The 27,515-nt window shown below is 53.3% G+C and overlaps 2 protein-coding genes across 4 annotated transcripts in view; one reads left to right on the top strand and one right to left on the bottom strand.

The window, feature by feature from the left end:
• The first annotated feature begins 11,646 nt into the window (after nucleotides 1–11,646).
• BOLA1 (bolA family member 1) lies at nucleotides 11,647–13,183 on the top strand. Of its 3 annotated transcripts, none has more exons than XM_054987500.1 (2): nucleotides 11,647–11,697; nucleotides 12,439–13,183. In XM_054987500.1, exon 2 carries the CDS (start codon nucleotides 12,463–12,465, stop codon nucleotides 12,901–12,903), a length of 441 nt encoding a protein of 146 aa, XP_054843475.1. In that variant the 5' UTR covers nucleotides 11,647–11,697; nucleotides 12,439–12,462; the 3' UTR covers nucleotides 12,904–13,183. The 3 variants fall into 3 exon arrangements, with proteins under 3 accessions (XP_054843475.1, XP_054843459.1, XP_054843468.1); XM_054987484.1 differs by having other exon boundaries at nucleotides 11,649–11,721; XM_054987493.1 differs by having other exon boundaries at nucleotides 11,653–11,701.
• A 6,018-nt stretch (nucleotides 13,184–19,201) lies between these two features.
• Nucleotides 19,202–27,515, bottom strand: part of SV2A (synaptic vesicle glycoprotein 2A) — a 40,729-nt gene continuing 32,415 nt past the window's right edge. Inside the window, exons 10-12 of the mRNA XM_054987270.1 lie at nucleotides 26,336–26,539; nucleotides 24,526–24,685; nucleotides 19,202–19,385 (exon numbers count right to left, since the gene is read on the bottom strand). Of these exons, the coding sequence (XP_054843245.1) occupies nucleotides 19,202–19,385; nucleotides 24,526–24,685; nucleotides 26,336–26,539 (548 nt within the window). The remainder of the gene's footprint in view (nucleotides 19,386–24,525; nucleotides 24,686–26,335; nucleotides 26,540–27,515) is intronic.

Below are 27,515 nucleotides of genomic sequence, written 5' to 3'. Positions count from 1 at the left end.
AAGCCCCCTTTCACAGGCCCCACTCCCCAAATCTCCAGGAATTCCCCAGGCTGGCGTTGGCAACCCTAAGTGAAAGCAGGTTCCGGGCTCAGTGATGCTTGAGCCCAGGCCCAGCTGAAGACAGAGCAGGGCGGCGCATGGTTCTCTGGCACAGCCTCTCGAAAGCGCTGAGCGACTGGCCCCCCTCTTTCCCAGGGAGGGGACGGCTGCTGGCTGATTTACTCAGGACATTTGACAAGGATGCGTTTTCCAGATACGCCAAATGGGAACAGGACCGGGGTGGGGACGGCATCCTTCCAGATCCTCCTCTCGGACCCCTTTGCGTGGATTTGCTCCCTTCAGAGACCCCTGCAAGACCACCCAGATCAGGGGTGGGGGAAGGCGTGAGCGGAGCTTTCCAAAGTGTGGGGTTTGCTGAGCTGAGCCATCCTGGGGCAGGCGGGCGAGAGCCCGGGAAGCTGAGCTCAGCCAGAGGCCCACTGGTTTGTTGAGGGTAGGAGGTGGGAACGTGCCCCGAGCCACACGGCACGGCCTCAGCCCGAGCCACTCAGTGCCTTTTGCGTATGAACAGCGGCAGCTGGAGCAAGAAGCAGCATCCGGCTGGCTCTTGGGTCAAAGAGCTTTGGCCAATTTGCCTCTGAAACCAGATTAAGGCACCAAGGGAATGAAGCACCTGAAGCAGGGACAGGTTGCAGTCTTGGAAACTTCCACAGCTATTGGCTGTAATGCTCTTCTATCCAACGGAAGGGAGTTCCACAGATGTATGGCAGACATCGATCTGTGTCACATGGATAGAAGAGCAGCTGATCAAATGGCTAATTGTTGGTAGTTGCAGCAGCAACGAGATATGATAATGATAATAATAATAATAATACGTTTGCTGAGTAGCAGAGTTTGATAATAGCACAGCGGAAATAAGTAGACAGACTTCTGTGATTCTAGCTCTATAAAAATACTTTACTACATAATAGGGTAAAAAGGGTACATTTGGTAGGGAAAACAACAGTTTCTGACTACATCTTGATAGTCTCAATAGGTACTAGAGAGAGAGAAGCTTAGACTGCATGGTCTAGTGAAGTAGTAGAAGTGTAGTAGCGGACTGAAGGAAGAGCAATAAAACCTTAGCATATGTTGCTAGCTAATTGCCCCCCAATGAACTGGCTCATCCAATAGACAATCCTGGATTCCCTCATTAAGACTAAAGACTCCCTCTTTCTCTGGCGGGAACTTCTCTCCAGCCCTAAGAGGTCCTACGCTAACTAGCTCTCTGACTAAACAAACAGAACAACAATTTAACTCCTTCACGACTGAGCGTAGGACACTCGCACAGCTTCCAACGCTAATCTTGATGGGGCTTTCCAGGGGGCTACCAGGCCCCTGCAGACCATGCTGGGTACCAGTAAGCTCAGCTCAGCATGAGAACAGGTGGGCAGCCGTGTTGGCCTGCGGTAGAGCAGCAGCATTTGAGTCCAGTGGCGCCTCAGAGGCCAGTGAGGTTTTCAGAGCGGAAGCTTTCCAGAAGAGCCAGGGGAGGAGCCTCTCTGCAGAGTGGGTTGTGTTGGGCTGCCTGCCCCCTCTCAAAGCTCCCGGGCCACATGCAAACCTCAGACAGAGCTACTGGGGGACTCGAGGGCTCCTTTGAAACAGTGGCGGCTTTTGCCCTGCAACAATAGCCCTGAAGCCGAGAGCTGGACCGCCAGTCGGACTGTGCCCAGGCGGGGCTGGGGTAGCCAGGCCTTGACACGGAGGCAGTCAAGCGCCTTCCCAGGGCTGACGTCTCGCAGCTACTTCTTGGATTCATTGAAATCATCTTTACAGACCTAGTTGGAGCCCTTCCTGCACAATTCAGCCGTTGGCAACGGATTCCCTGTCGTTTATCCACTTAAGACAATCCCCCCTTTCTCCCACAAGGACTCCAGGATACTAAAGCCCTTCCACTTACAAACCAGTGAAGCACAGCGATGACGCCTGGCCCAGCAGCGAAGGTTGATATCCACGGCAAAAGAAGCCTTCCGCAATTCCCTTCAGTAGCCGCAAAGCCCCTCGCCAATCGCTCAGGAAGCGCATTCCACAGCAGGGCACAGCACCTCATTTCTGTCTTGCCATCTTCTGTCATTCGCTCTCATCCTGTCCGACGCTCTCTCTAGGTGCTGGTTCGAGACCTCCACTGCATTATGGGACAGCGAAAGGGAGGAGGACATCACCGGCCTCCTGCCCATAGGATGTGCCAGCTCACCCCTGCGGAGGGGCCTCCAGAAAGAAGTGAAACAGATACGGGTCGACCAGGGCTGCCGGCTCCAGGTTGGGGAATTCCTGGAGATTTGGGGGCGGGGAGCTTGGAGTGTGTGAGGTTTGGGAGGGGAGGGGCCTCACTGTGGTATAATGCCATTTTCTCCAGGGAAACTGAACTCTGTCGGCTGGAGATCAGCTGTAATTCCGGGAGATCTCCAGCTGCCACCTGGAGGCTGGCAACCCTAGGGTCAACTATTAAAAACAGTTCAATCATAACTAATGGTAATGTGAGCCGTGTCATTCACATAGCATTGGAAGATGTAAGAGCATAAGAACATAAGAGAAGCCATGTTGGATCAGGCCAATGGCCCATCCAGTCCAACACTCTGGGTCACACAGCAGCCAAAACCCAGGTGTCCTCAGGAGATCTGCCAGTGGGGAAGGGACACTAGAAGCCCTCCCTCTGATTGCCCCCCCCAAACACCAAGCAGACAGAGCCTCACTGCCCTAGACAGAGTTCCATCTCTACCTTGTGGCTAATAGCTCCATATGTTGATCCAGTCCCCTCTTGAAGCTGTCTATGCTTGAAGCTGCCCCCACCTCCTGAGGCAGTGAGTTCCATGTGGAATTAATCACCCTTTGGGGGAAGAAGTACTTCCTGTTATCCAAGCTTCCAAGACCTATGGAAGGCCCTGGAGACTTGACCCCAAGCTCTTCCCCTTCATTCACCTGGAGCAATCATTCATGCACTTATTTTATTTATTCATTTATATCCTGTCTTTCCCCCCAGTGGGGGCTTAAAGAAGCTTCCATCATTTCCCCCTTCTTTTTATCCTCACCACAACCCTGTGAGGTGGGTTAGGCTGAGGGTGTGACTGGCCCAAGGTCACCCGGCGAGCTTCCATGACAGACTGGGGATTCGAACCTGGGTCTCCCAGATCCTAATCTGACAATGTAGCCACTGCCTCGCACCTGGAAGGGCAGACACAACCCGAGAAGAGAGAGCTCAACTGAAGTGGTCACAAGAGACCCGGAGCATCCAGGTGCGAAATGCCCCGAAAGGGGGAATGTTGGGAGCAGGCTGTTTCGCTTCTAGTATTTTCTTCGGGGACGCAAAGACCTGCAGAGTCCTCCTGGGGTCTGGGGGAGCGGGGGGGGGGCGCTTGCTTGCTCTGGGCCTCCTCGGGGCAGCCGGAATGCAAGTTTTGTGGTATGCAGCGAAGGCACGATGGAACGTGTCAAGCAGAGGGCAAGGGAGGTTGCGACCTTTGCCGGAGAACAGAGGCCCGCCAGACACGACAAGGGAGCTTCTTGTTTCGAAACCGAAAAACAAGGAAAAGCTGTTCGGCGGAGGGGGAGGCAAAGGGTCGCGTGGGGGAGGCTGCAGCGGGCGGGCAGCAGCAAGCTGCAAAACAGGGCGGCTGTTTCCAGGCACTGTTTTGCTGGTGGAAAGTTCAAGAATCAAGTTGGTGACGGAGTGGCTTGAGGCCCACAGCAGTGGCCAGGTGGCTCTGGCCCCCGAGCCGGGAGGGAGCCCCAGTGTGGGCCGCCAGCGTCCATCTAATCTGGCATCCTACATCCAGCTGCAGGTTGCCCCTCTGCAGCAGCTCAGGAGCTCCACATCGCAGTGCAGCCAACGGCCATACTTTGCTATTCCCCCCACCCCCCACCCCTCATATGGTATTCACGGCCTCTGGAGACAGAAATTCCATTTTGCTATCCTATCATAACTAACTGCCCTCCTCCAGAAACCATCCGATCCATTTCGAATTCCACCAGTTAATTACACTGTGTGTAAAGTCGGAGGTAATGCCGGTTGGGAGGCCGGAGGCCTTGAAGGACGTGGTGCTTCCCAGGGGTTTTTTTCTGGGAAAAGAGGTGGCGTCACTCTCAAGAGGGAAACGAGGAAGAAACACACGGGATTCTTTGAAATCATATTATTTTCAAGCACTATTGCCGAGTGTTTTCAAGAGGTGCCGGAGCTCCGTTCCCCCTGAAAAAAAGCCCTGGTGCCTCCATTTTTCGAGGGAGATCAGTTAACCCTGGTAACTCCGTTAAGAGCTTACTGGACCCAGCATTGCTTCTGAAGAAGCCAGTTAATGCAGCTGCAGAAAAATGCTTTCTTCCAACTCAGTTTAGCCCAGAAGACGGCCCCCCCTCTCTTGACGTGGCCAGTCTAGCCACTTGGGTCCACGTGGTAACATCAAGACTATCTGTTATGGAATGACCTGCCTAAGAAACTCAGGTTGATCAGCAGGGCATTATAGGCAAGAATGCAACGGTTCAAGAAGGTATTTTAATAAAGAGAATAGTAAAAAGTCCAGTAGCACCTTTAAGACTTACCAACTTTATTGTAGCATAAGCTTTCAAGAGCCGCTGTGGTTCTCGAAAGCTTATGCTACAATAAAATTGCATCTGACGAAGAGAGCTGTGGTTCTCGAAAGCTTGTGCTCGAGAACTAAGTTGGTTAGTCTTAAAGGTGCTACTGGACTCTTTACTATTTTGCTACTACAGACTGACACAACTAACCCCTCTGGAATAAAGAGAATGAGACACTAGGCTTCACAGCCGGGTATGGTATATATTGATGTATTGTCGAAGGCTTTCACGGCCGGAGAACGATGGTTGTCGTGGGTTTTCCGGGCTGTATTGCCGTGGTCTTGGCATTGTAGTTCCTGACGTTTCGCCAGCAGCTGTGGCTGGCATCTTCAGAGGTGTAGCACCAAAAGACAGAGATCTCTCAGTGTCACTGTGACACTGAGAGATCTCTGTCTTTTGGTGCTACACCTCTGAAGGTGCCAGCCACAGCTGCTGGCAAAACGTCAGGAACTACAATGCCAAGACCACGGCAATACAGCCCGGAAAACCCACGACAACCATGGTATATATTATCTGCCTGCTGTATTATCTTGCTCTTACTATGTAGTTTTCTATGTAATCCCACCGTTTGGTGTAATTAACATACTCCATCTAATACTTATGCTTTGATTTCCAGTTTCTGTAATCATAGTCCTATTACTTTGCTTATCAGATGTGCTGACTTACGTTATGGAATTTGCCTTGAGTTCCGATCAGAAAGGTGGACTATAAATAATGTAAATATATAAATAAAACACATTTCATTTCCCCAGGATCTGTAGCTAAGTTGTTTGCTTGTTTTGGCCCAGTCCAGAAAAATCTTTGGACAAAAGAACATGGCTTTTTGAGGTCAAAGGATAATGTGAAAAAGACTGAAAAGAAATTAAAGGAGACCCATTGGGAATCATTGTAATCTATCCAAGCAAAGCAGGTGCTTGAAACTGAACATCCGGAAAGGGGGAGAACACCCCCTGGCTTGAAGCATCTGCCTGGACTGGAAAGAGGCCGACTTCAGTCTGTTCTTTCACCACCAGAAAGTGGGGAGAGGGGAAGAGAGAGAAAGAAAGAGAGAAAGAGAAAAAGAAAGAACTTTTCTATAGCACCAATGCCACTTTTCAACATAACTTGGTGCTCAGAGCAGCTTGTCTGAGTGTTTAAAAAAGCAATGGAGTGTTTTACAAACAATAAGAACTAATAAAACGAACAAAATCACAAGACACCAGAAAAAACGTGCATTCCAAGAAGAAGGTTGTGTGTTGGTGCTAAACAACGGCCACCTAAATTTCCATCTCTTTTTTTTAAAAAAGGTTTTATTAGAAAAGAGAGGAAAATATTAAAATTTGCAAGCCACCGTGACCAAATCAGTTTTGAGTATCAAAACCTCCCATTCAGACTCAGGCGTGCTAATTCACTGAATGGAACCTCAAGACTGGACTACTGCAACCGGCTCTGCATGGGGTTGTCCTTGAAGACCTCACAGGAAGCCACAAATGCTGCAGAACACAGCAGAGGAGAAGCATTCTTCTAAGTGTCTCCCCCTGAGTTTAAGATCACTACATTGGCTGCCTCTGTCCCCAGTTCAAGGTACCCGTATGAACCTTTAAGGTCCTTCGTGTCACGGGAGCCTCATATCTGCAGGACCCCTCCCTACATACATGCCTTCAAGGCAGCTCCAACCATTAGACCAGGACCCAGGAGTAGTTCCTCCACTCTGGTCAGCCAGGACGGATTTACTTGGGCTTGGACTTCCTAGGGGGTGTCTCGTCTGCTTAGGAATGGACTTGCTGAGAAAGTGAGGAAGGCCCGGACCCAGCACAGATTTTGGAGACTCTGTAAAGTGGAGCTTTTCGGATGTGACTGTGACGGCTCTTAAGTACAGGTTGTGGTCCCCTTTTTTTGTATTCCTGCAAATTGTACTTTTAATTGCTTTCAGTTGTTGCAAGCCATTTCAAGTCTTGTTGAGCAGGAGACAGGTGAGATATAAATATTTTACATAAATACAGATGGTAGAGTTGCCCAATGGTGAGAAGGACCAGCGCATTCGGGGAGGGCTAGGGTCTGAAAGGCAGCAGGGGGAGAGACCAGGGTCTCAGCAGAGGCCAGAGAGACCCACTGCCTGCCAATGGGGGTTGTGTCTTTGTGTAGAACAAATGCCAAGTCCAGGGGCACCTTAAAAACCAACTCAATCTTCCAAGGTAGATGCTTTCAGCGTTCACTTAGTCGGATAACTAGTTCCTCACTGAATGGACTTCAAGAGTTAGTGTTGGAGACCAGTGGTCTTTGCAGTGGGAACTATTTTTTTCTTAAGTCAAACATTTTATTATTAATTATTATAAAACATACATAAATCACAACCAACCACAACACATCAAATTCAGAATCAATAACTACGACATACGAGCCAGTTTGGTGTAGTGGTTAGGAGCGTGGGACTCTAATCTGGGGAGCCGGGTTTGATTCCCCACTCCTCCACTTGAAGCCAGCTGGGTGACCTGGGGTCAGTCACAGCTCTCTCAGCCCCACCCACCTCACAGGGTGTTTTGTTGTGGGGATAATAATGACATACTTTGTAGACCACTCTGAGTGGGCATTAAGTTGTCCTGAAGGGCGGTATATAAATTGAACGTTGTTGTTGTTATTACAACCAGGATTCAAAGTAAGTTAATAACTTCTTTTAATCATTCCCATGGTTTGATGTTATTATAGTATAAAATAACAGGTTGCCAGATTTTTGTAGATACTGTGCACGTTTGTTCCCATCTCAAGATTTCTGTTATGTGCCTTTATGTTATAATCTTCCCACACTTTATGTTTGTCTTACTGCCAGACAGTAAAGAGTCCAGTAGCACCTTTAAGACTAACCAACTTTATTGTAGCATAAGCTTTTGAGAACCACAGCTCTCTTCGTCAGATACATCTGATGAAGAGAGCTGTGGTTCTCAAAAGCTTATGCTACAATAAAGTTGGTTAGTCTTAAAGGTGCTACTGGACTCTTTTTGATTTTGCTACTACAGACTAACATGGCTAACTCCTCTGCATCTATGTCAGAGACTTGAGTCTCCTGGGCATTAAGAGGGACGGCCCACCTCCCAGGGCCCTCTTCTATCCGCAAAAGCTGGCAGAGAGGAAATCAGGGACCGAGGAAGCTGCTCGTGTCTCTGCGCTCTTGAGCATTCCCCCCCCCCTCACACACACACACCATTTTGATGTCCCATCCCACCTTTAGCACACGTGTAATCGGGCCATAAGATGCTGCTGGACTCTTATTTTGTTTTCTGCGCCTGCTAGCTAACGCTGCAACCCCCCTGAAACTATGCTTGTGTGCGTGTCTGTGAGAAGCCCGTGGGTGCATTGGGTCACATGTGTAAAGCTGAGTGACAAACTGGGTGGAATCGCCCCAGAGCGGTCTTTGCATTGGAGGCAATGGGGAAGTTCTGCCTCGGGGGTTACATGGGGGAGAGCTCATTCACACATGCAAAGAATCTGTGGATGCTGGAACAATTAAGCCTGGCAGAGTGAAGCCCTGCCTCTCTCCTCTCCCTGTGTAAGACTAATGGGAGGGGTGCCCAACAGGACCCCCACAACAGGGCTTGGGGGAGTGAGGGGGTGTGGGGCTCCTGAAGGACTGCACAAGAACCTTGAGGGGGGGGGTAACCTAAAAATGGGAGGGAGGAGGGGCTGCCCTGGGTATTTCCTGTTAGCTACTTGATGGCCATGTGCCGTCCCCACGGCCGGCTCTTGTTGCTTCTTATTGCACAGCCAGCCAGCACTGTCCTCAGGCCATTTTTTGGTTTAAGCCTCTGGCCCTTGGGGTCAAGGGTGCCCCCCCCCACTTGATACTTTCTGGCAGCTGATCTAATTCCGAAGGAGGCCCTGCTAGCGGTGGCCTGACCTCCCCTGACCCTTCCGCAAGCAAATCTCCTCTTCTACAGTGGGAGTCTCTCCCTCTGGGGTCAGGCACTGGTCAAGGAATGCCAAAAACAGGCTGCAACCACTACTGGACGTTTGCCTTTCCAGGGGAAACAAAACTCAGCCCCTTGCATGGAACGCAGGACCACGGCATTGCTGGCTAGGGCCACACCCCTGCAAAATGCCCCTCGAAAGACACTCCGCAGTGGCAAGCCTGCCACCAAGGCGACCGAAGCCCAGCCCGGACCTCTAGAATCCCAGCGCTGCCGTGGGAGGCTCCAGAAGGTTCACTGCTGACTGCCAACTGCACAGAACCGCGAGATGGCAGCCTCTGGGGCCTGCGGCATCCCGAGATCATTGCAGGTCATTCCAGCACTGCCCAGAGGAGTAGGTTGGGACCCCCGAAACCAGAGACAGGCCAAGGGACTCTCCCGCCTATTCGATCAATCCTTTCCTTCCTATTGTCTCGCAGTGCCTGTTGTGCCAGCAATATATTAGGTGTCTGGTCCCGTTCTGGGGAACCACTCTCCTGATACAGCTCGGGGGGGGGGGGTTAAAACATTTAATTAACTTATTTAAAGTATTTATATCCTGCCTTATCTTTTCAGACTCAGGTGGCCAGTGAGTTGCTTCCCGTCTCGCTACCCCTGCCCCCAATAATCGCTTATTGAAATATATATTCATAGAATCCGAGGGTTGGAAGGGACCTCCAGTGTCATCTAGTCCAACCCCCTGCACAATGCAGGAAATTCACAACTACCTGCCCTTCCCCACCCACCCCCAGTGCCCCCTGCTCCATGCCCAGAAGGTGGCACAACACCTCCAGGAGCCCTGGCCAAACTGGCCTGGGGAAAATTGCTACCTGGCCCCAAGATGGCAGTCAGCATTACCCTGGGCATGTAAGAAGGGGCCGTGAGAACTAAGCGCTGACGCAGCCCTTCCTGCCCTCCCCCTCATGATCTGCCCAGGTTCACGGGATCAGCACTGCTGTCAGACGGCCCTCTAGCCTGATGGCTATATTGTTGACTACACAGACAGAAATCTTGCGGGACGTTCAGCATCTTTCTGCTGCCCCCAGACTTCTGTTTACTTTTGCTGCGAGGGACTGACTTGGCTCAGACGAAACTCATTGACTTCTAATGGACTTAGACTGGATTAACTCTGTTTAGGATTGCACTGTATGCTGTGAAGCGTGCTTGAGCGTCTCTTCCATACCTTAAATGCTTGGCTCATGTTTTTAAAGAGATTAAGAGGGCTCCCTCTTAGAATCAACTCAGCTCTTCTACAATTACCGGCTCCGCTGTGCAGTCAAGCCTCTGTTAGGCTTGCCTAAGGAAGCGAGCGAGGGAGCGCAGCCGGTTCACGATCGGGACTGTAGGCGGCTGCGTGCGGTCTTTCGCTGCCATTATGTCCCAACTAGGTAGCTTCTGCAGCGTTTACTAGGTCAGTTTTAATGGCTTGTGCTGCGTTTCAGCATCACCTCAGCTGTGTATCCGATTTCTGCTCGTTTTCAAATTTCTGCACATTTGCACCCCCCTTGCATTTTTGACTGCCCCTGCCGTTCGTCCTGTGGACTTATATTGGGTCAACTGCCCTTACTCGGGGTGAGACAGCTGGACTGGAAGTAACCTAAATCAATAAACAAATTAAGAAAAATATCAGGGACACGCCCGAGGCAATGAAGGGTGTCAACCATCACATTCATTTAGGTTTAATTCATTCCCAGCCCCAGTTCCTAGAAGGCTTCGCGAAGAAATAGCTTGTAGTGCTGGATGGGAAGCGCTTGGTGCCCTCAGATGCGCGCGGCTCTTTCCAGAGGTCCCTGCCCGGAGGAGCTTCCAGTCAAGAGCTTTTTCTGGAATTTGTCCCCCCAAGTTGAGCCGGATGTTGAGAAGGGCTGCCCCGATTCGCAGCCCCTCCTCTTCGGTGCCAAAAGGGTCCTCTGTGCTCGGCAGGAGCGGTCCGGTTTCAAGGCAAGGGCTGGGGAGGGGGGGGGGTTCGAGGGGCAAGTTCGCCCCCTCGTGGCCAGCCTGCCTCAAAGCACAGGCCGCCCGCAACTCCTCGGACTTGCCAGGGAGGGGGCGCCGAAGGAGGTGCCCGCTGCGCCCCGCTTCAGTCCCCGGCCGGGGCGGCTGCCTGCGCTGTCCTCCCGCCGCGGCTCCACTCGAGGGCGCCGGGAGCGCAAAGCTGCCCTCGAGGCCCTTTCGCGGTCCTGCCGCCGGGAGATCTTCGGGGGGGGGCGGGGGGGGACTTGGCCGCCTTGCAAGACGTGGCCAAACTCCTCCTTGGCCGCTGCGAGGCACGGCGCGGCCCGGCCTTTGCGCACAGGCTGCTCCTGCCCAGGCGCTGCCCGCGGAGGTTTCGCAGCAGGCAGCGGGGCAGTTGGAGAGGGGCGCCCCCCCCCCCCCAGCGCTCTTGCGGCCCGGCCAGACCCGATTTGCTGCAGCCAAACAGGGGCAGGAGACACGGGCAAGAGAGCCCCCCGCCCGCCACGCCCCCGGGCTGTCGGCATACGAAGCCACGAAGAGGAGGCGAGGCGGGCCGGGCCGCTCGGCAGGAGCAGGGCGCGGGGCAGGCCATCGCTGCCGGCCTTGGAGGGGTGCCAGTTGCGGGGAGTGGCAGGACTTCTCTGCTATTAACTGCCGGCCAGGCTTTTCCTGTTGGATTTCTGCCTGCTGCACAATTCTGAAAGGCAACCGCAGGCGGGATCCGGCAGGCCTTTCCCTCCCTCTGCGGAGGCGCCGGAGGACAGGGCGGGGGAGCGACCCCGGCCGCCCCCTCCACGTGCGCGGCGCTTCGCAGAGGAGCAGCTGCGGGCGGCTCCGGGGAGGCGGCGGCGGCGGGCCGAGGGAAAGGCGAGATTGCCACGCCAGGCTGCCAACGGAGAGGCAGGACGGCCACGTAAAAGCCCCCGAACCGACCCCCGACCCCCCCGCCCCGGGTCGTTCGAAACCGGGCGGAGCGGGTCAGAGAGCGCTCGGATGCGAGCGGCTTCCGAAAGGCTTTGGGGCGGGAACCGCACAGGACTACAATACCCAGAGGGCAGAGGGAGGGGAGAAAGGGAGGCCCGGCCGAGGGTGCCCCGAGGCCTTATGGGGGGTGTAGTGCTGTTGTTCCCGCGGATCAGGCGCGGGGAACTACATTTCCTACAATCCTCCGGGAAGAAGAGGAAGGTTGTCTCTGGCGGAGGAGGAGGAGGCAGGTTGGGTTTTTGCACCGAAGGTCAGGGGAGGGGGCGTCTTGCATGCGGGCGGGGGGGCGTACTTTCTCCATTGCATTGAGTGGCATTGCAGGCAGACTGGGGCAAGCCCCCCCCCCCTCCCCGGGTGGCAAAACTCTTTCCAGGCTGCCTCCACGCCCCCTCCTTCGCATCTGCGTAGGCAAGACCTTCCTGCGCTGCCAGCTCCGGCGGGGGAAAACCCTGGAGATTTGGGGGTGCCGTCTGGGGAGGGGAGGGTGTAATGCGCCAGAGTCCGCCCTGGGAAGCTGCCGTTTCCTTCGCGTAGCCTGGAGATCAGCGGTCATGGGGGGGGGGGGCGGGGGGGCTCCAGAACCCACCCGGAGGTTGGCAGCCCTTACACTGGGACATAGGCTCGCTTTCTTCCCCGAGGAAAGACACTCTGCACATGCTCAGAGACCCTTCTGTTCTGCTTCTTCCATGAACTTGAGGATGAAAAGAGATTCCAGGGCTCAAGCCCCCCATCCCCAGGGCATGTCATACCCGTAGGGCAAGGGGCAGCACGGGGTGGCAGCCCTTCCATTGCTTGGAGGGGCAGCACGGGGTGGCAGTCAGAGGTTGCCCTTGGCCTCAGCCTTGAGCCAGTCTATCTCTGCGTCCCTACCCTCAGGACTATGGGGGCGGGGGTGGCTGCCCTGGGCTCCTTGGAGGGTGCCCTGCGCCTGCTACGATGGAGCCAACACCCCCTTTCTGTCTTGCAGCCCGGTTCTCTCGCTCTCCCTCCGATGGTGCCCTCCCGACTCCTGTCGCTTCACCGCCTGCTGCGTTGGCCATCCCTGGCCGCTGCCTACTCGGCAGGGGGCGGCCCTTCCATGGAGAAGCCGGTGGAGTCGGCCATCCGGGCCAAGCTCCAAGAGGCCCTGCAGCCCGTCCACCTGGAAGTCATTGACGACAGCCACATGCACGCCGTGCCCCGGGGGGCCGAGACCCACTTCCGGGTGGTGGTGGCCAGCCGCTGCTTCGAGGGTCTTCCGCTCATCCACCGCCACCGGCTGGTGAACGACATCTTGCAAGAAGAGCTGGCCGGCCCCGTCCACGCCCTCTCCATCCAAGCCAAGACCCCGCAGCAGTGGGAGAAGAACCCCGTGGTGGTCCAGAGCCCGGAGTGCCTTGGCGGATCCAAGCATGACCCGCACATGGTGGGCAAAGTGGGAAAGCGGGACTAACGTCAGCCGGGGGAGGATGGGGCTCGCAGGAGCCATGGGGAGGGGCTGGGGGGGGCCCTGACCGCCTTGGCAGCTGGAACCGGTCTGCCGCTGCCACCCGAAAGCTTCGCCTCACTGCCGTCCCTTGGAGGAATGTTTCCTGGCCAGCGGTCTTTGCTCGGCTGGCTTTGCTCCTGCGGGCTCTCTCGTTTCTCTCGCAGGAAGGGGCTTGGGCTTCCTCAAGAAGAGATCGGGGTTTTGTGTTCTCCAAAGCAAATTAAACATCTCTGTCTCATTAAAAGGTGTGGCCTGGTGCTGCCTTCATGGGAGGAACTGGAGACCCTGTCTGCCAAAGGAGGGAGGGAGAGAATTCCCTGGTTTTAGGGCCTTAAATCGCTTCCTTTGGCTGACTCAGGCCCAGGCAGTGACCTCCTTCCGAAGGGAGCTAAACAGGATCTCGGCAGCTGGAGGCTTGAGGTGGGGGGCTGAATTGCTGTGGGCCGAAGGCTGAGCCAGGAGACCGCCTACGGGCTGCTGGGTGCAGGGCCTGGTCCAGTCCTAGGCTTTGAGGCCTAAGGGCCGCTGCTGGGGTAGTTCGCTAGGCTTAAATTGCAGTCTTCTGCCTTCGAGAAATAGAAACGTAGAGCTGGAAGGGATCCCCAGGGGTCCTCTAGTCCAGCCCCCTCCACAGTGCAGGAAATTCACAGCTATCCCCCCACTCCACCTCCCCCAGAGACCCCTCCTCACTGCCCAGAGGAAGGCAAAAACCCTCCAGAATCCCCACCCAATCTGGCCTGGAGGAAAATTCCTTCCTGACCCCAAAGTAGCGATGGTGGGCACTTTGTTTGAGAGTGTATTGAGAATCAGGTGGATTATGCAGCACCCCCCCCCCCCAAGCAATTATCTGGAGACATACGCTGGGTCTCTTGCTGTCGTAAGGGCTCTGTCCGTTTTTTTAACCACAGCAGCATCCATTTAATAAGGAGCACCATTTCCGGACAGGTGGAGAGACTGCAGCGAGCATTGCTGTGCACTCCAAGATTGTCCATTAAAATCCGTCAAAGTTCGAATAAGATAGTAATGTAAGGTTGCAGCTGGCTGCTCGTGACTCAGAGAGGCCTCAACGTTTCTTTTACATTTCTTTTGCAATAAAAGATCCCCCTCGCTCTCAGCTGCACGTGGACTTTGAAGTGGCAAAAGCCTCTTAAGGACGAGTCAGAAAGGAAGCCGTGGAAGGGGCTATTGGTCATCGTCATTAAGCTGGATCCGGCCAAGACTGCTAGTCTGCCTGTGGCTATTCTGGGGTGTTTGCAGATTAGAGATGGCCATTGCCTGGTGCTTGCCCTCAGCATCCGGTACTCAGAGGTAGACCACCTTTGACTAAGGAGGTTCCATTTCACTATCATAGCCATTCGCCGTGGATAACCCTCTCCTTCCATTGATGTGTCTCGTAGAGAAGGGGGAGCATTTCCACTGCAGTTTCACCCCAAGCCACCTGGGCTCACTCTTGGCCCACCTTTAAACTTCCTTTCCTGGGAGGCAGAATTAGGACACGGATCCCAACTCCGCTTTTCATCGTCATGTCTTCTGTACAGTCCTGCATGGGAACTGCACAGGCGCAGGCGTGCGCATGCGTAGTTCCCATGTGGGACTGCACAGAAGAACTCTCGATGAACAACAGTTACAGGTAGGTGTAACCTTGTTTTATTTTCTACTGCCATGTGCACCTAATACTTTTTGGTTCTGCTGTGGGTGTTCATGCTCAGACCCATTTCTTAGACGGGTGAACGTGTGATACGTCTTGAAGCTGGAACGGCTCGATTTCTGCCTGCCATACAGCTGTGGAAAGACAGGGGGACCTTCTTGGAAAAACCCAGGGGCAGCCCAGTTCACCTGCAGCTTGCTGGAATCTGGATATTCCTGTTCTGACGAGCCGGCCGTTCTCTTTGCCCCTCCTGATTTTTGCTTCTGGCTGGAGAAGTCCGAGTGAGTTCACAGACGGGTCTTTGCATGTTCAATCCCTTCCTGTCTGGCCGTACAGCTTGCACGCACCACTTATGGACAGCAGTCATAGAATGCTCTTATACATGTGAAGCATTCACACACACACCAGTGGCTGGGTAACGCCTGGACAGGGGCACCTGCTCTCTTCACTTTCACCCCCTTCTGCCCTCAGGCCTTATGTGCTAACAATGTTACATTCTCAGAAGTTCAAATGTTGTTAAACATTCCATAACAACTCGGCAGCGGAGCCAAGGCCTTGGGAAGGTGCATGTCGGTCAACTGTAGGCAGAGGTATTGCAGGCAATAGCCACATAGTTTTCAAGGGCTGCAGCTTGGGGAGGGGTGGTGGTGGAGCTGAGTTTATCCACCTGCTGTATTGACCAACGGCGGGCTCGGCCAGTCAACATGTTCTTTCATGTGATCATTTCCTCTTTGCCCCCTTATTAGCACTCGAGATACTTATCCAAAAACAAAACACCATTCAAACACTGGCCCGATGATTTTTCAATCTTTTTATTGCATTTTTGGGGTAATTTTTACATGGATTTTTGTTGACTGTGAGTTCATAATGCTGGAAAAGAGTCATTGTGTGGCCAGCGATAGGCACAACTTCCCTTTTCCTGCTCCTCAAATGGCGCACACAACCTCTTTGTTAAAATCTTAAATTGTTATCAGTTACGCTCGGCGTGTCGTTTGTCTTTTTTCCCCCTGTTCACAAATGACATTTTGAATTGTTGCCATATCTCCTCAGCATCCTTGGCTTTTGTTTTCTGTTTTTCTACAAAATGAACAAACCCAAGACCACAAGCTGAAGATTCCCTACCCCTGATATTTTTGTACAGGTTTTGTTTTAAAATTTGTTCTTTACAAACATCTAAAAACTACACCACAGCACAGCGTTTTGCATACAGACAGTTCTACGTATGTTTGTGTGTTGGTTTTGTTTAAAAGACCAGCTACATTGTTAGGATAGAAGGAGACCAGTTTCAGGGGCACCACTTGGGAAGAAACAAGTAACTGGGGGGAGAGGGGGGCTGGATTGCTCAGGACTTGGATACGTTCACAAAGAGGTGGATCTGTTTCTTGCCAGAGCTGCCATAAACGGGAACTAGATCCAGAGGAGTTCGTCTGTAGTAGCAAAATAGTAAAGAGTCCCAGTAGCACCTTTAAGACTAACCAGCTTTACAATACAACCACAGCTCTCTCCAGCGTCTGATGATGCATCTGATGAAGACAGCTGTGGGTCTCGAAAGCTGACAATGCATCTGACGAAGAGAGCTGTGGCTCTTGAAAGCTTATGCTCCAGTAAAGTTGGTTAGTCTTAAAGGTGCTACTAGACACTTTACAATAAATGGGAACGATATGCAAGTTTTTTGACAAAGCAAAATGGACATGATGAAGAACGCCCCACTAGGTCAGACCAAGGCAGTCCATTTTGCCCAGCATCCTACTTTGGAGGAGGGAATTTGTGGGACTTTCAGAAGGTCCGTGCAACAGACTCCAAGACTGGGGAGCTGCCTGCTTCCGGGCCCGGATCTCCCACTCTTGCTGGCTTTGGCACCTAAGCAACCCCGGCAGCCTCCGGGTCGGTCTAAGAAAGCACCAGGAACCACCCTGCAGTCTGTTTCCAATGCTTTCTCTTGCCCAGCAGACCAGGGGGGAAGCAAAGAATCTTCCCACCGTCTGAACAAGACAGTCTCACACCTGACCATCAGAAGTCAACATTTTACAAAAATGGTTTAGTTGCACGAGCCACGGAAGGCAACCAGGGCCTCAGACCACCTTTGGGCCATGTGGCAACTTGCCACGGCCAGATCAGCTGCTCTGAGGCCCTTCGGTGCCCTCACAGCAGGCCCTGCGACAACAGCTGGTTGAGTCCCGCCTGATGTTGAAGGAAGAATGGCGTCTCTGAAGCTATCCGTTAAAAGTGCTCAACCCGTGCGGCTCTAAGCAATAGGTGTTGTTTTGCTGGATCGGACCAAGGGTGGTCCTGTGAGCCAGTTTCCACCAGAGGCCAGCTGGATGCTCCCCGTGGTGCTCCGGTGCAGCTAAAGGGGATGGTGCCCTCCCCAGGGCCTGGCACTTGCAGGCATGCCCCTGCTGCCCACGGAAGGGGGCAGCGGCGCCTCCTCTTTCGCTGCCGGCCTCTCCTCCATGGTGTGTGGGCTTCCTCCCGCTTCGGGGCACTTGCACACCCAGTCTGGCCCTGGAGCTAAAACATTACCCAAAACCATTTTTTTAATGTGATGAAGGAGAAGGCCGGGGTCTTTATCCTAGAGTGGCGCTGGGGGAGGAAGGGAGGCCTAGAGACTCTGGTTTGGCCTCCCATGGTTGCCCCAAGGCTAAGTTTGGTCTAAGCGACAATCTTAGTTCTCAAAGTATTTTGTGGTCCTACCTTGGATCCAGCTGAGGGCAGTGCAAGCCTGGGAGGGGGCAGCCATCCCCTTCCACGGGGCTGGGGGCTGATGCATCGAGGACCCCCTCCCTGTGCTTCCCGGAGCAGTGTGTGTGTGTGGCTTGGCTGGAAAACCAGACACACTTGTGCCTTATTCTCCTTGTGCTTAGAAGAGAGGACTAAGACTCTCGCTCTGGACGGGAGTTGCCCACCTCCCCCAGAGGGAGCGAGCAGAAGGGCGGGACGAGCGGCAAGGCCGCCGGGCGGGAAGGAGCCCGTTTTCCTTTCAGGGCATAACAGCTCCCTTGCTGGGCTGGACCCAGGTGTGTCGGCCCGGCCATGTTCTGTAGCCAGCAGCAGAGAGCCCGACAGATGGCCGGGCAGGGAGGCCGTACTCGGGGGTGCCCTCTCTCTGTGCGTGGAAGTTTTGAGGCTGGCAGCCATGCAAGGTTTGTGTGGATTCAGCTGTTCCTTTGCAGAAGACCCCTAAGCCAGCCGCTCTTCCTGCATCCTGTGGCAGTGAATTCCCTACGTTTGCTAATCACGTGCAGACGTGCTAAAGGGAGCCCAAGATCCAGTACTCGGGGAGAGAGAGAGAGAGCATCTCTGCCTCTTCTGTGCTGTTCATAGTTTTCAAAGCCTCTTTCCTATTTCCTGCATGTACAGCTCCATTCCCCAGACCCCAGCTATGATGCAAAAAGGACTTCCTTCCATGTTCCATTGGGCATTCACGTTCAGAAGTGGCACACGGAAGATTAACAGAGATTGGGCCTGAAAGGCCGGCGCTGTGGCGGGTGGGTGCCTCCCCTCCTCCTCCTCCCAGTGGAGGCAGGTTCTGCTTGGGCCCACAGCACAGGAGGCAGGAGGTTTGCGGCAATCAGATGTCCTGTCGAGAAGCATCTGATGCTGTCCTGATACGGAGAAGGCAGCGTCATGGGCTTGGTGTGCAGTTGAGGGCACTGAGGTATAGAGCTGGGAAATGGGTCGCCCAAGACCTCCTGTGACAGCCACTCGCTGCCAACACCCCCTCTCATATGCTGGCTAAAAACAGATCCACCACCTTGCAGGTTACACAGATGTACAACAAAATGTATCCATTGCGGACAGCGGCACCAGATTTGGGGTCAGATTTGCAGACCATGAGGCCTGCCTCTGCCACCAAGAAACTGCACGGCTATTTTGCCCAGTACCGCTGCCAGGAACCAAACCGGTTGCTTGGTGCAAATGAGAATTCCACTTGAAATCCTGGAACATCAAGCTAAACAAAGTTACACCTGAATCAACACTAGCTTTACACCCAAAACGGACGCTAAAGTTGGGGTATGTTTTTGTATACATACAGTGGGACGGGTTGAGAAACCAGTGCAGTTTTGCATTGATCCACACACACATACACACTTGTGCACGCCCACCCACACACACACACACAGCGTGCCTTCTGGAAACTTAAAAAAAATAGGATCTGTTCGGAGCATATTACACATCTTAAGATCTGTGAGCTGTTTACATGGTAGTTTAAAATGTATCACGTTTTCCTCTGCAGGATATTTGAACCACCTGCCAGAATTGCCTGGCGCAGAATTGGGAATATTCCCTGAAAAGGGGGGGGGGCTCACTGCCGACTTGATGCACCCTGACTGCCCCTCTGCATTCATATGGCACAGAGAGGGAAGACCCCCCCCCCAGACACACACACACCTGGGAGTGGATTTACACCAAAGCCGGGGGAGGGGGAGAGACACAGGAGGCGGGACCTGGGGAGCAAGCAAGTGTGCAAACGAAAACCCAACGGAAGATGGCTCGGTCATCAAAATGACATTGAAACAAGACGGTCACAGTGTCTACGACTCTAAATCTCCCCCAAGTGGGAAGGGGCAAGGGTGGGAAGGGGTCAGGGACAACACTCTCTCTCTCCCGCTCTCACTGTAGAACCTGCCCCCGCGTCTCTGGCAGCTTGAGAGCCAGTGAGCTGCCCACAGCGAGCGCTGCCGAAGCCAGCAAGATGGGCACCGCTTTGGTGATGCCCACGAAGGAAGTGAAGATGCTGATACCCAGGACAGCAGCCAGCTTGCAGAGGGCGTTGAGGAAGCCAAAGGCAGTCGTCCTGCAGGGGGAAAGGGGAGACGGGAGATGAGAAATTGGGTGCCAGTGCAGCAAGTACCCTCTGGGGGGTGCCCAAAGCAAAGACTCAGCAGGCTGCTGGATAACAAGAACGGGCAAGAACTCAGGAGTGTTCTGGGTGCTTCACTTCCACAGGCACCCTCTGAGATGAGGCAGGGGGGCAGGAAGAATCGCCCCATGTCAGGTTGGATGGCCCCCGCACAGCCAGGGCACCTCGCTTCATGCGAAAGGCGCAGCGGCACGCAGGGCTCAGCTGGGCACCGTCTGCACAGGCCATGGCCGTGGGTCTGGCTGGCCAACCTCATGCCACCCTGCTCCTCCATAATCCTTACAACTCTAAGGGAAGCCCCATTGTATGTTGCCAGTTTGGTGTAGTGGTCAAGAGTGGCAGGACTCTAATCTGGAGAGCCGGGTTTGATTCCCCACTCCTCCGCTTGAAGCCAGCTGGGTGAATTTGCGTCAGTCACAGCTCTCTCGGAGCTCTCTCAGCCCCACCCAACTCACAGGGTGATTGTTGTGAGGATATTAATAGCATACTTTGTAAATCGCTCTGAGTGGGCATTAAGTTGTCCTGAAGGGTGGTGCATAAATCTATTATTATTATTATTATTATTATTATTATTATTATTATTATTATTATTATTAATTATTGCCAGTGGGGGCTGAAGGCTCGACTAAGGCTGTTAAGCCAGTTTGTGGCAGGGGTGAGATCCCAGCTGGGGGCTTTTATATTCACAGTCTACATCCTTAGGGAACTGGCTGAGCTGGGCCGCTGGGTTCTAATGTGTTTGTGAAATTCAGCCACCCCACCCCACTCACCCCCATTTTCTTCCTGGCTCCAGTCCTTACCCTGAGGAGCACTGCCCCCCCCTTCAGCCTCCCCCACTCCTTGACTCGGCCACTTTCACTGTTGCCAGAGTCTTTCCCTTCTTCCAAGTGACTGCCTGATGGAAGCTTCTCCTATAGCCAGTATTCCCTAAATGCCTCTTCCTCTTGAGTAGGCAGAAAAATCATGAAGGAGGAAGCCAGCTTTGTTTCCATGGAGAGTTCTATAGCATAGTGGCTAAGTGGTTGGGCTGTGAGTCAGCACTCTGCTAGTTCAACTCCCGCTACTGCCATGAGCTCTGCAGGTGGCCTTGGGCAAGCCCCTCCTCTCAGCCCCAGCTCCCCAGCTGTATTGTGGGGATAACGATAACATGTTCACCACTCTGAGTAGGTCACTGATCTGTCCAGAAGAGCGCTATATAAGTGCACTCTTGTATGTGCTGCTGCAGCATCGTGGTTGAGTGGTTGGGCTGCCAGTCAGCACTCTGCTGGTTTGTCTTCCACTACTACCATGAGCGCAGCAGGTGGCCTTGAGTACCCTCGGGGGCACTATGGTGAGAGGCGGTCCCACAGATATATTGGTCCCAGTCCAGTAAGGGCTGTATAGGTTAAAACTAAAACCTTGAATCTGATCTGGAACTCCATGGGGAGCCTGTGCAGCTGACACAAGACAGGCGTTGTATGTGCTCTGTCTGGAGTATCCATGAGGATACATGCCGCTGCATTCTGGACCCGCTGTAATTTCCAGATCAGACCCAAGGGTAGCCCAGCGTAGAGCGAGTTACTGTAGTCCAATCTGGAGATGACTGTTGCTTGGACCCCTGCCGTTAGGTCGAGAGGCTGGGGGCAAGCTGCTTGACCCGCCGCAGATGGAAAAAGGCAGACCTGGCAACCGCGATAACCTGGACCTCCCTAGATAAGGAGGCATCTCATAAGCACAGCACAGCTATTATTATATAAATCGAATGTTATTATTACGTTATAGGATTATTATTACCCCGGTGCAGCGGGGAGTTAACAGGTCTTGACCTCCAGCAAATCGAGCAGCTAGCCCCTGAAGGAGGATGCTGGAGAAGTGCCCAGGGGCACGTGAGCAAGAGGCTGCCCACTGTCCAGGGAAGCAGGAGGGCCTGAGAAGCCAAGGGCACAGGGTCTATAGAGAAGGCCAATCTGTTCAGCCCCAGCCTGGCCAACGGAGAGTGCTGCGTGCGTACATGCGATCGTTCTTGACCAACTCCCTCGCAACCCTCCTGGGCTCGGAGGCCCAGTTTTGCTTCCTCTGTCCCCAGTGCCACGTTTGGTGCTTCACCAGCTCCCAAAGGAAAAGCCCGTTCAGGGCCCGACTCTCTCCAGGGATGGTCCCCCTCCTCTGCTCCCCATTTCCAGGGCTGCCCAGGTCCCCCCAGGCAGCAGCCAGCCGCGTGACTGGCAGCTCCAAGTGTCAGCTGTGCCTGTCCTCATTTCAAATGCTGCACAGCAGCCCTCGTCCCCTGTGCAGTGTTTAGCCCAAAAGGACATTGCAGGGGAGATGGGAGGGGGGGACTGTGACATCACGCGATGCAGATTCTTTTTTTTAATGGAGCAGCGGGGAGGAGCTGCAGTAAGAGCCTTGGACTGCAGGTGACTCCGTCAGGGCACTGAAGCGCCTCCCACTGTGTCCTTTGCAGGATGCGGCTCCAGGTCAGCCGCAAAGGCAGAACTCCGGGAGTCTTCTGTAGCAGAGCATCGGCAGGGAGGGAGGGCAGGGAGGGTTAGTTCTCACGGGCCTTTCTTACATGCCCAGGGGGATGCCAATCGCCACCTTGGGGGTCAGGTAACAATTTCCCCCAGGCCAGTTTAGCTAGGGAACCTGACAGTGTTTTGCCATCTTCTGGGCATGGAGTGGGGGTGTGTGGGGGTGGGGAAGGGAAGTAGTTGTGAATTTCCTGCTTTGTGCAGGGGGTTGGACTAGATGACCCTGGAGGTCCCTTCCAACCCTGTGATTCTATGATTCTAACATTTGCTCAGCATTTTTAACAGAAACAACTAACACCCACTCTCTGCTCCAAACTACAGCTGTTAGTGCCTGTAGCACGGCAGCACCAATATGCTTATGCAGCAGCAGTGACCATTCTTTCAGGCAGCAAGAAAGCTGGTGTGGAAACTACCATTACCCAAGAATCACTGCTTTCTTTTGTTTAAAAAAATTCAAGTTTCTAGACCTCATGGCAGGTTGGCGGAAAAAGAACTGCCCAGTTTCAGGAAAAAATGCCCAAGCACCTCTCTGTTTTCCTCAACAGATGTGCCTTTCTTGGTATGCACGTAACGGAGGTGCTACCGGTGGCAGGAAGGTTTCACCCAGGAACGGCAATATCTCCTGTTCTGGATGGGGCACCATTCCCCTAAAGGAGCAGGTTCATAGGTTGGGGGTACTACCAGACCGAGGCCTCTTGTTGGTGGAAGGTGGAAGCAGTGGAGCTGGGTGCCTTTCACCAGCTCCAGCTGATGAGCCACTATGGCCCTTCCTAGGCAGGAAATACTTTGCCCCTGTAGTCCATACCCTGGTAACATCTGAGCGGGGCTGCCCATGAAGACTGTCCAGAGGCTGCAATTGGTACTGAACGCCGCAGCCAGAATGCCGACTGGGGTGGGTCACAGGGACCGTATCACTCCAGTCCTGTTTCATCTGCACTGGCTCCCGATTTTATCCTGGGCCCAATTCAAGGTGCTGATTTTGTCTTTAAAGCCCTATACAGCTTGCGGCCAGCATCCATGAAGGTCCGCTTTCCCCGTAGGAAACTACCCATCAGCTCTGGTCATCTTCGAAGGCCTTGCTTCAGGTGCCGTCCCCATCTGAGGCCAGAGGGATGGCAACCTGAGAAAAGGCCTTCTTGGGCGTGGCACCAAAACATTGGAACTCCCTCCCCAGCGAGATTCGCCTGTCTCCCTCTGTCAGTGTCCCCCACAAGCACGTGAAGACTTTTTTGCTTCGTTTGGTGTGCCCCCATTAACTCTTATTGGCCCTCCTCCCTGGCTCTGTGCGTGTTGTTAGTTTGTTTACATGTCTACATGTTTGTATTGTATTTATATATGCATTTATAAATGTTATTTTACTGTTTTAATCATCTGATGTTTGCTGCATTGGGGACCTGATTTGAGGTGGAAAGGTGGCATATAAATGTTTTAAATAAATACATAAAAATAAATTTTGATTTATAACTGGCCCCAAATCAAAGGGGATGTACCGCCATCATTCATTTTCTCACGGTACCTGCAGCTGGATCCCCACAGAGGAAGGGAAGACACTGGCAGAGGAAATGAAGAGGAGAAGGTTCTAACAAACCATCTCCCCCTAGGAGGAGCCGGTTCAATTCCACTGGCATCTGGATTTGAGCTCCGTGGGGCCGTAAGAACAGGTTAACTTTGGTGGGCCCTGGCTCAGGTAGCGCTGTGCTTTTGGATAGATCTGAGCCAAACCCAAAATTGAGTGTTTGGGGTCAGGTTGGGGATATCCGAAACAAACCAAAGACTCTTCAAACTCCAGGACTAATTATCATTTAGTTCCCAGAATTTCAGGAGTGTTTTGGCATTTGGGAGGTGCAGGAGTGGGGAGGGAGAGAGGAAGAGAGCCAGCAAACAGCCACTCAGCGCTACATGTGCCCTTTACATTTCAAAGGGCAGTACTTTTCTATGGGAAGATCCGGTCTCTGAAATCTGGATGCCAAGTTGACTCCAAGAATAATGGCCCTTTAAAAAGTCCAGGGCACATGTAGCGCCAACCAGCCGTTTGCACGGGTGCGTTTCTTCATTCTCCCTCCGTCCCAGCTCTTGCTGCCTCCAGGAGAAGGGCACGAATAACAATTACAAAATTGGTTGTTGTGGGTTTTCCGGGCTGTATTGCCGTGGTCTTGGCATTGTTCTTGGCATTGTAGTTCTTGGCATTGGAGATCTCTGTCTTTTGGTGCTACACCTCTGAAGATGCCAGCCACAGCTGCTGGCGAAATGTCAGGAACTACAATGCCAAGACCACGGCAATACAGCCCGGAAAACCCACAACAACCATCGTTCTCCGGCCATGAAAGCCTTCGACAATACATCAATTACAAAATTCCAGAATCTCCCCAAAATACCCGAAACGGATTCCCACACTGTTAACAACACTCCCGAAAATTCAGGATAATGAAACGAAATTAATTTGACAATTTTTGAAGGGCACACCCTTAAACTCAAGGAAGCTCACAGGACAGGAAATGCTGCCTGGGCACAAACGTCAAACGTCTTTTTGGAGAGTGGCGTTTTGGGGCGGGTTGCTTGCCTACCTTTTATCGGACGGGTACAGTTCCACTGTGAGGACGTCCAGGGCATTCCAGGAAGCGATGCTGACTCCCCCGAAGAGGCAGAGGAGGGCAATCATGGCCGACTCGCTGTTCCCAAAGGACAAGAAGAAGCAGCTCACACAAGACATGACGCTTGACCCAGCTGCATGGCCAGCAGGAGGCGGGAGGGAAGAGAGAGCGCCGTGAGTCAGGGGGCTTCAGGAAACAAGGGGCAGCGCTGCCGGAGCGGCAGGGGCATTCTGGGCCTCGGGTTTGCATCCAGCGGGCTCGACTGGGCTCAGCTCCCACCTCGACCTGAGTTGCATTGCTTAGGAAGAGCTGCAAAGTGGGGGAACTGACCGGAACAATCTCAGGGACGCCTTCTGCTGCAGGCAGCAGCACCCTCCCCACCCACCCCGCCACGCCCAGTGCAAGAAGCTTTCCCCTAATGCAAGAAGCCATTTGAGGGGAACACTCCTTGCGGAGGGGAGGGGGGCACCATTTGTGGAAAAGATCCAGACCAGAGTTTAAAGTGGGAATCAGAGAGAGAAAGAAGTCCCCACGGCTGGGTGTTCTTCCCCACTCAACAAACTTATCAACTGAGCACTTGTCAACTGAGGGTCTCTCTACACATGTGAAGAACACGTGTCGGGAGATGCAATGTTAGCCGGGAAGGGGAGTTTAAAAAGACAGAGCCGTAGGCAGGGCAAAGGCTTGGCTATACACTGGAACTGTGTGAAGGGGTTGTGAAGTGCCAGAAGGGAAACTTCAGCCCATTATAACCTCTCCAGGTCCAAGCCCTGCTCTGGAAGGCAGCTGCAGCCCATTTCCATTCCTTGCTGCCCCTCTAGTTGCCACCCCATACAGTTTTAGACTGGAGAGGTGAAATTGACAGAGCTTTCGGGGAGGCGAAGATGAAATTAACAAACCCTCTGAGGAGCAATCTCCACCTGCTCAATCATTTTAAACTACGCTTCCCAGCTAACATTGCGTCTCCCTACACTTGATGAACACGTGCCGAGGCATCTTATGTAGAGAGACTCTGGGTGGGGCCAGCCAGTGAAGCCGATGGGCTACAGGCTGTGGCTAACGGGAAACGCTCGCTTGACTCCACGTCCCATCAGCTTAGCTTGCCTGGGATGAAGGTGGCAGGCAGAGAGGTGCTTGTGGGCCCCTTGGCAAGCCACCCAGTGCTCCCCCGCTGCACTCTTCTCCTCTCTCTTTTGCTCTTTGTCTACAGAGCCTGCGAGAAGAGACTCTACAGGGCAGGGTAACTGCAGCTGGTAAGAAAGGACTGGCACGTTGGGCTGGGCAGGGCTCAATGATGGGGTGACACCTGGGCATGCAGGTGGAGGGTGCACATTGAAGGCAAGCACATGAAAAGGAAAATGCTGTGGCCCTCCAAAATACTCGAGATCCAGAGGAGTTAGCCGTGTTAGTCTGTAGTTGCACAATAGTAAAGAGTCCAGTAGCACCTTTAAGACTAACCAACCTTATTGTAGCATAAGCTTTCGAGAACCACAGCTCTCTTTGTCAGATGCATCATCAGACAAAGAGAGCTGTGATTCTCGAAAGCTTATGCTACAATAAAGTTGGTTAGTCTTAAAGGTGCTACTGGACTCTTTACTATGGTGAAAAATATTCTAGCCACCTGCCCCATCCTTGGCTTTTACAGAGGAAAATTCTGGACCCAAAGGACAGCTAAAACAAAACAAAACCAGCACAGCACAGAAGCCACCAGCCCACCCTTCGTTTCTGGTCTCTCGGCAGCCCTGCCGGGAGGACCGACGGGGCCCCGCTCTCAGCTCCTCACCCAGCATCCGGAGGCGCCCGATCTTGTCCATCAGGAGGGCAGAGACAATGTTCCCTGGCAGCACAGCCAGCGTGCCCAGGAAGCTGACAAAATAGATCATGTAGGCGCTGTTGTCGTCGCTGAAGTCCAGCTGGCAGCCCTCCTTGTTGTGCAGGAAAGTGCTGTTGACGATGCGGCAGTTGATGAACTTGTATTCGAAGAGGTCTATGGGCGGGACGGTCAAGGGGTCAGCACTCGAACTCACGCCACGTTAAAATATTTAAATAAATAGCTACACACACACACACGCGCGCGCGCCCACGGCAAGACCTTTTTGTCCCACCTTCCCTCCCAGCAGCTCTTTTTATATTTTAAGGTTTTAACAACTTTACCTTCCGGTTATCTGCTTTTTTTTTTGGTAGGGGTGTGATTCAAAATAAAGACAATTTAAAATAAAAACACAGAGAAGATGTGAAGGAAAAATATATCGGATTGGACAGACTACTTCAGAGAAACCCAGCCGGAGAGACTAAATAGGGGCTGAGAAGGGCTGGGAAGATCAGCCACGGGAGACGAGGTTTGGTCAGGCAGGACTGGACCAGTAGAAAGCTGGGGGGGGGGGGAAGCTGGGGGGGGAGTGCGCTGATCTGCAGCTTCTCTTCCCTTCTTACCCCCACACACTTTCCAGCCCTTCTTGGGCAGCTTCTGCTAGCTCCCTCTAACAGTTAACAACCATCAGGACACAGCTGTGGTATCCTTGCTCCCTGCCTCGCCAGCACCACAACCGTTCCTTTTAAGACGCCTGTGAACATTCCATAGCGCCCCAGCCACAGAGCCAGGGGCTGCAGCGGAAGGCCAGGAGAGGGTCTCAGCACAAAGTCAACCCAAAGACCACCCCCCCTTTCGTTCCAAAGCTGGGGAGGCTTCCAGCCTGCTGCCGCCCTCTCTTTTCCTCGGGGCTGCTTCTTTTTAAAATTATCTCCCCCCATCCACTCCCCTTGGCTTTCTGGATTATTTTGGGAATGCTGGTTTGGATCCTGCTCCCTTTCTGCTTACAGAAGACCTTCCTCCTCACTTCGCTCCCTGACCTGAGTGGCTCTTTGGCTGCAAGACCCCCGTCACTGCCTTCTCTCTGGTCACAGGGGGCTGGGGAAGGCCCACTTCTGCCAACGGTACAGGTGCCGAATACCACCTGCTGAAT

Source organism: Eublepharis macularius, chromosome 1 (genome assembly GCF_028583425.1).
Source record: "Eublepharis macularius isolate TG4126 chromosome 1, MPM_Emac_v1.0, whole genome shotgun sequence".
In the NCBI taxonomy this organism is placed as follows: domain Eukaryota; kingdom Metazoa; phylum Chordata; class Lepidosauria; order Squamata; family Eublepharidae; genus Eublepharis; species Eublepharis macularius.
Note: the sequence above shows the minus strand (reverse complement) of the source record. Positions and strands in the feature narration are given on the sequence as shown.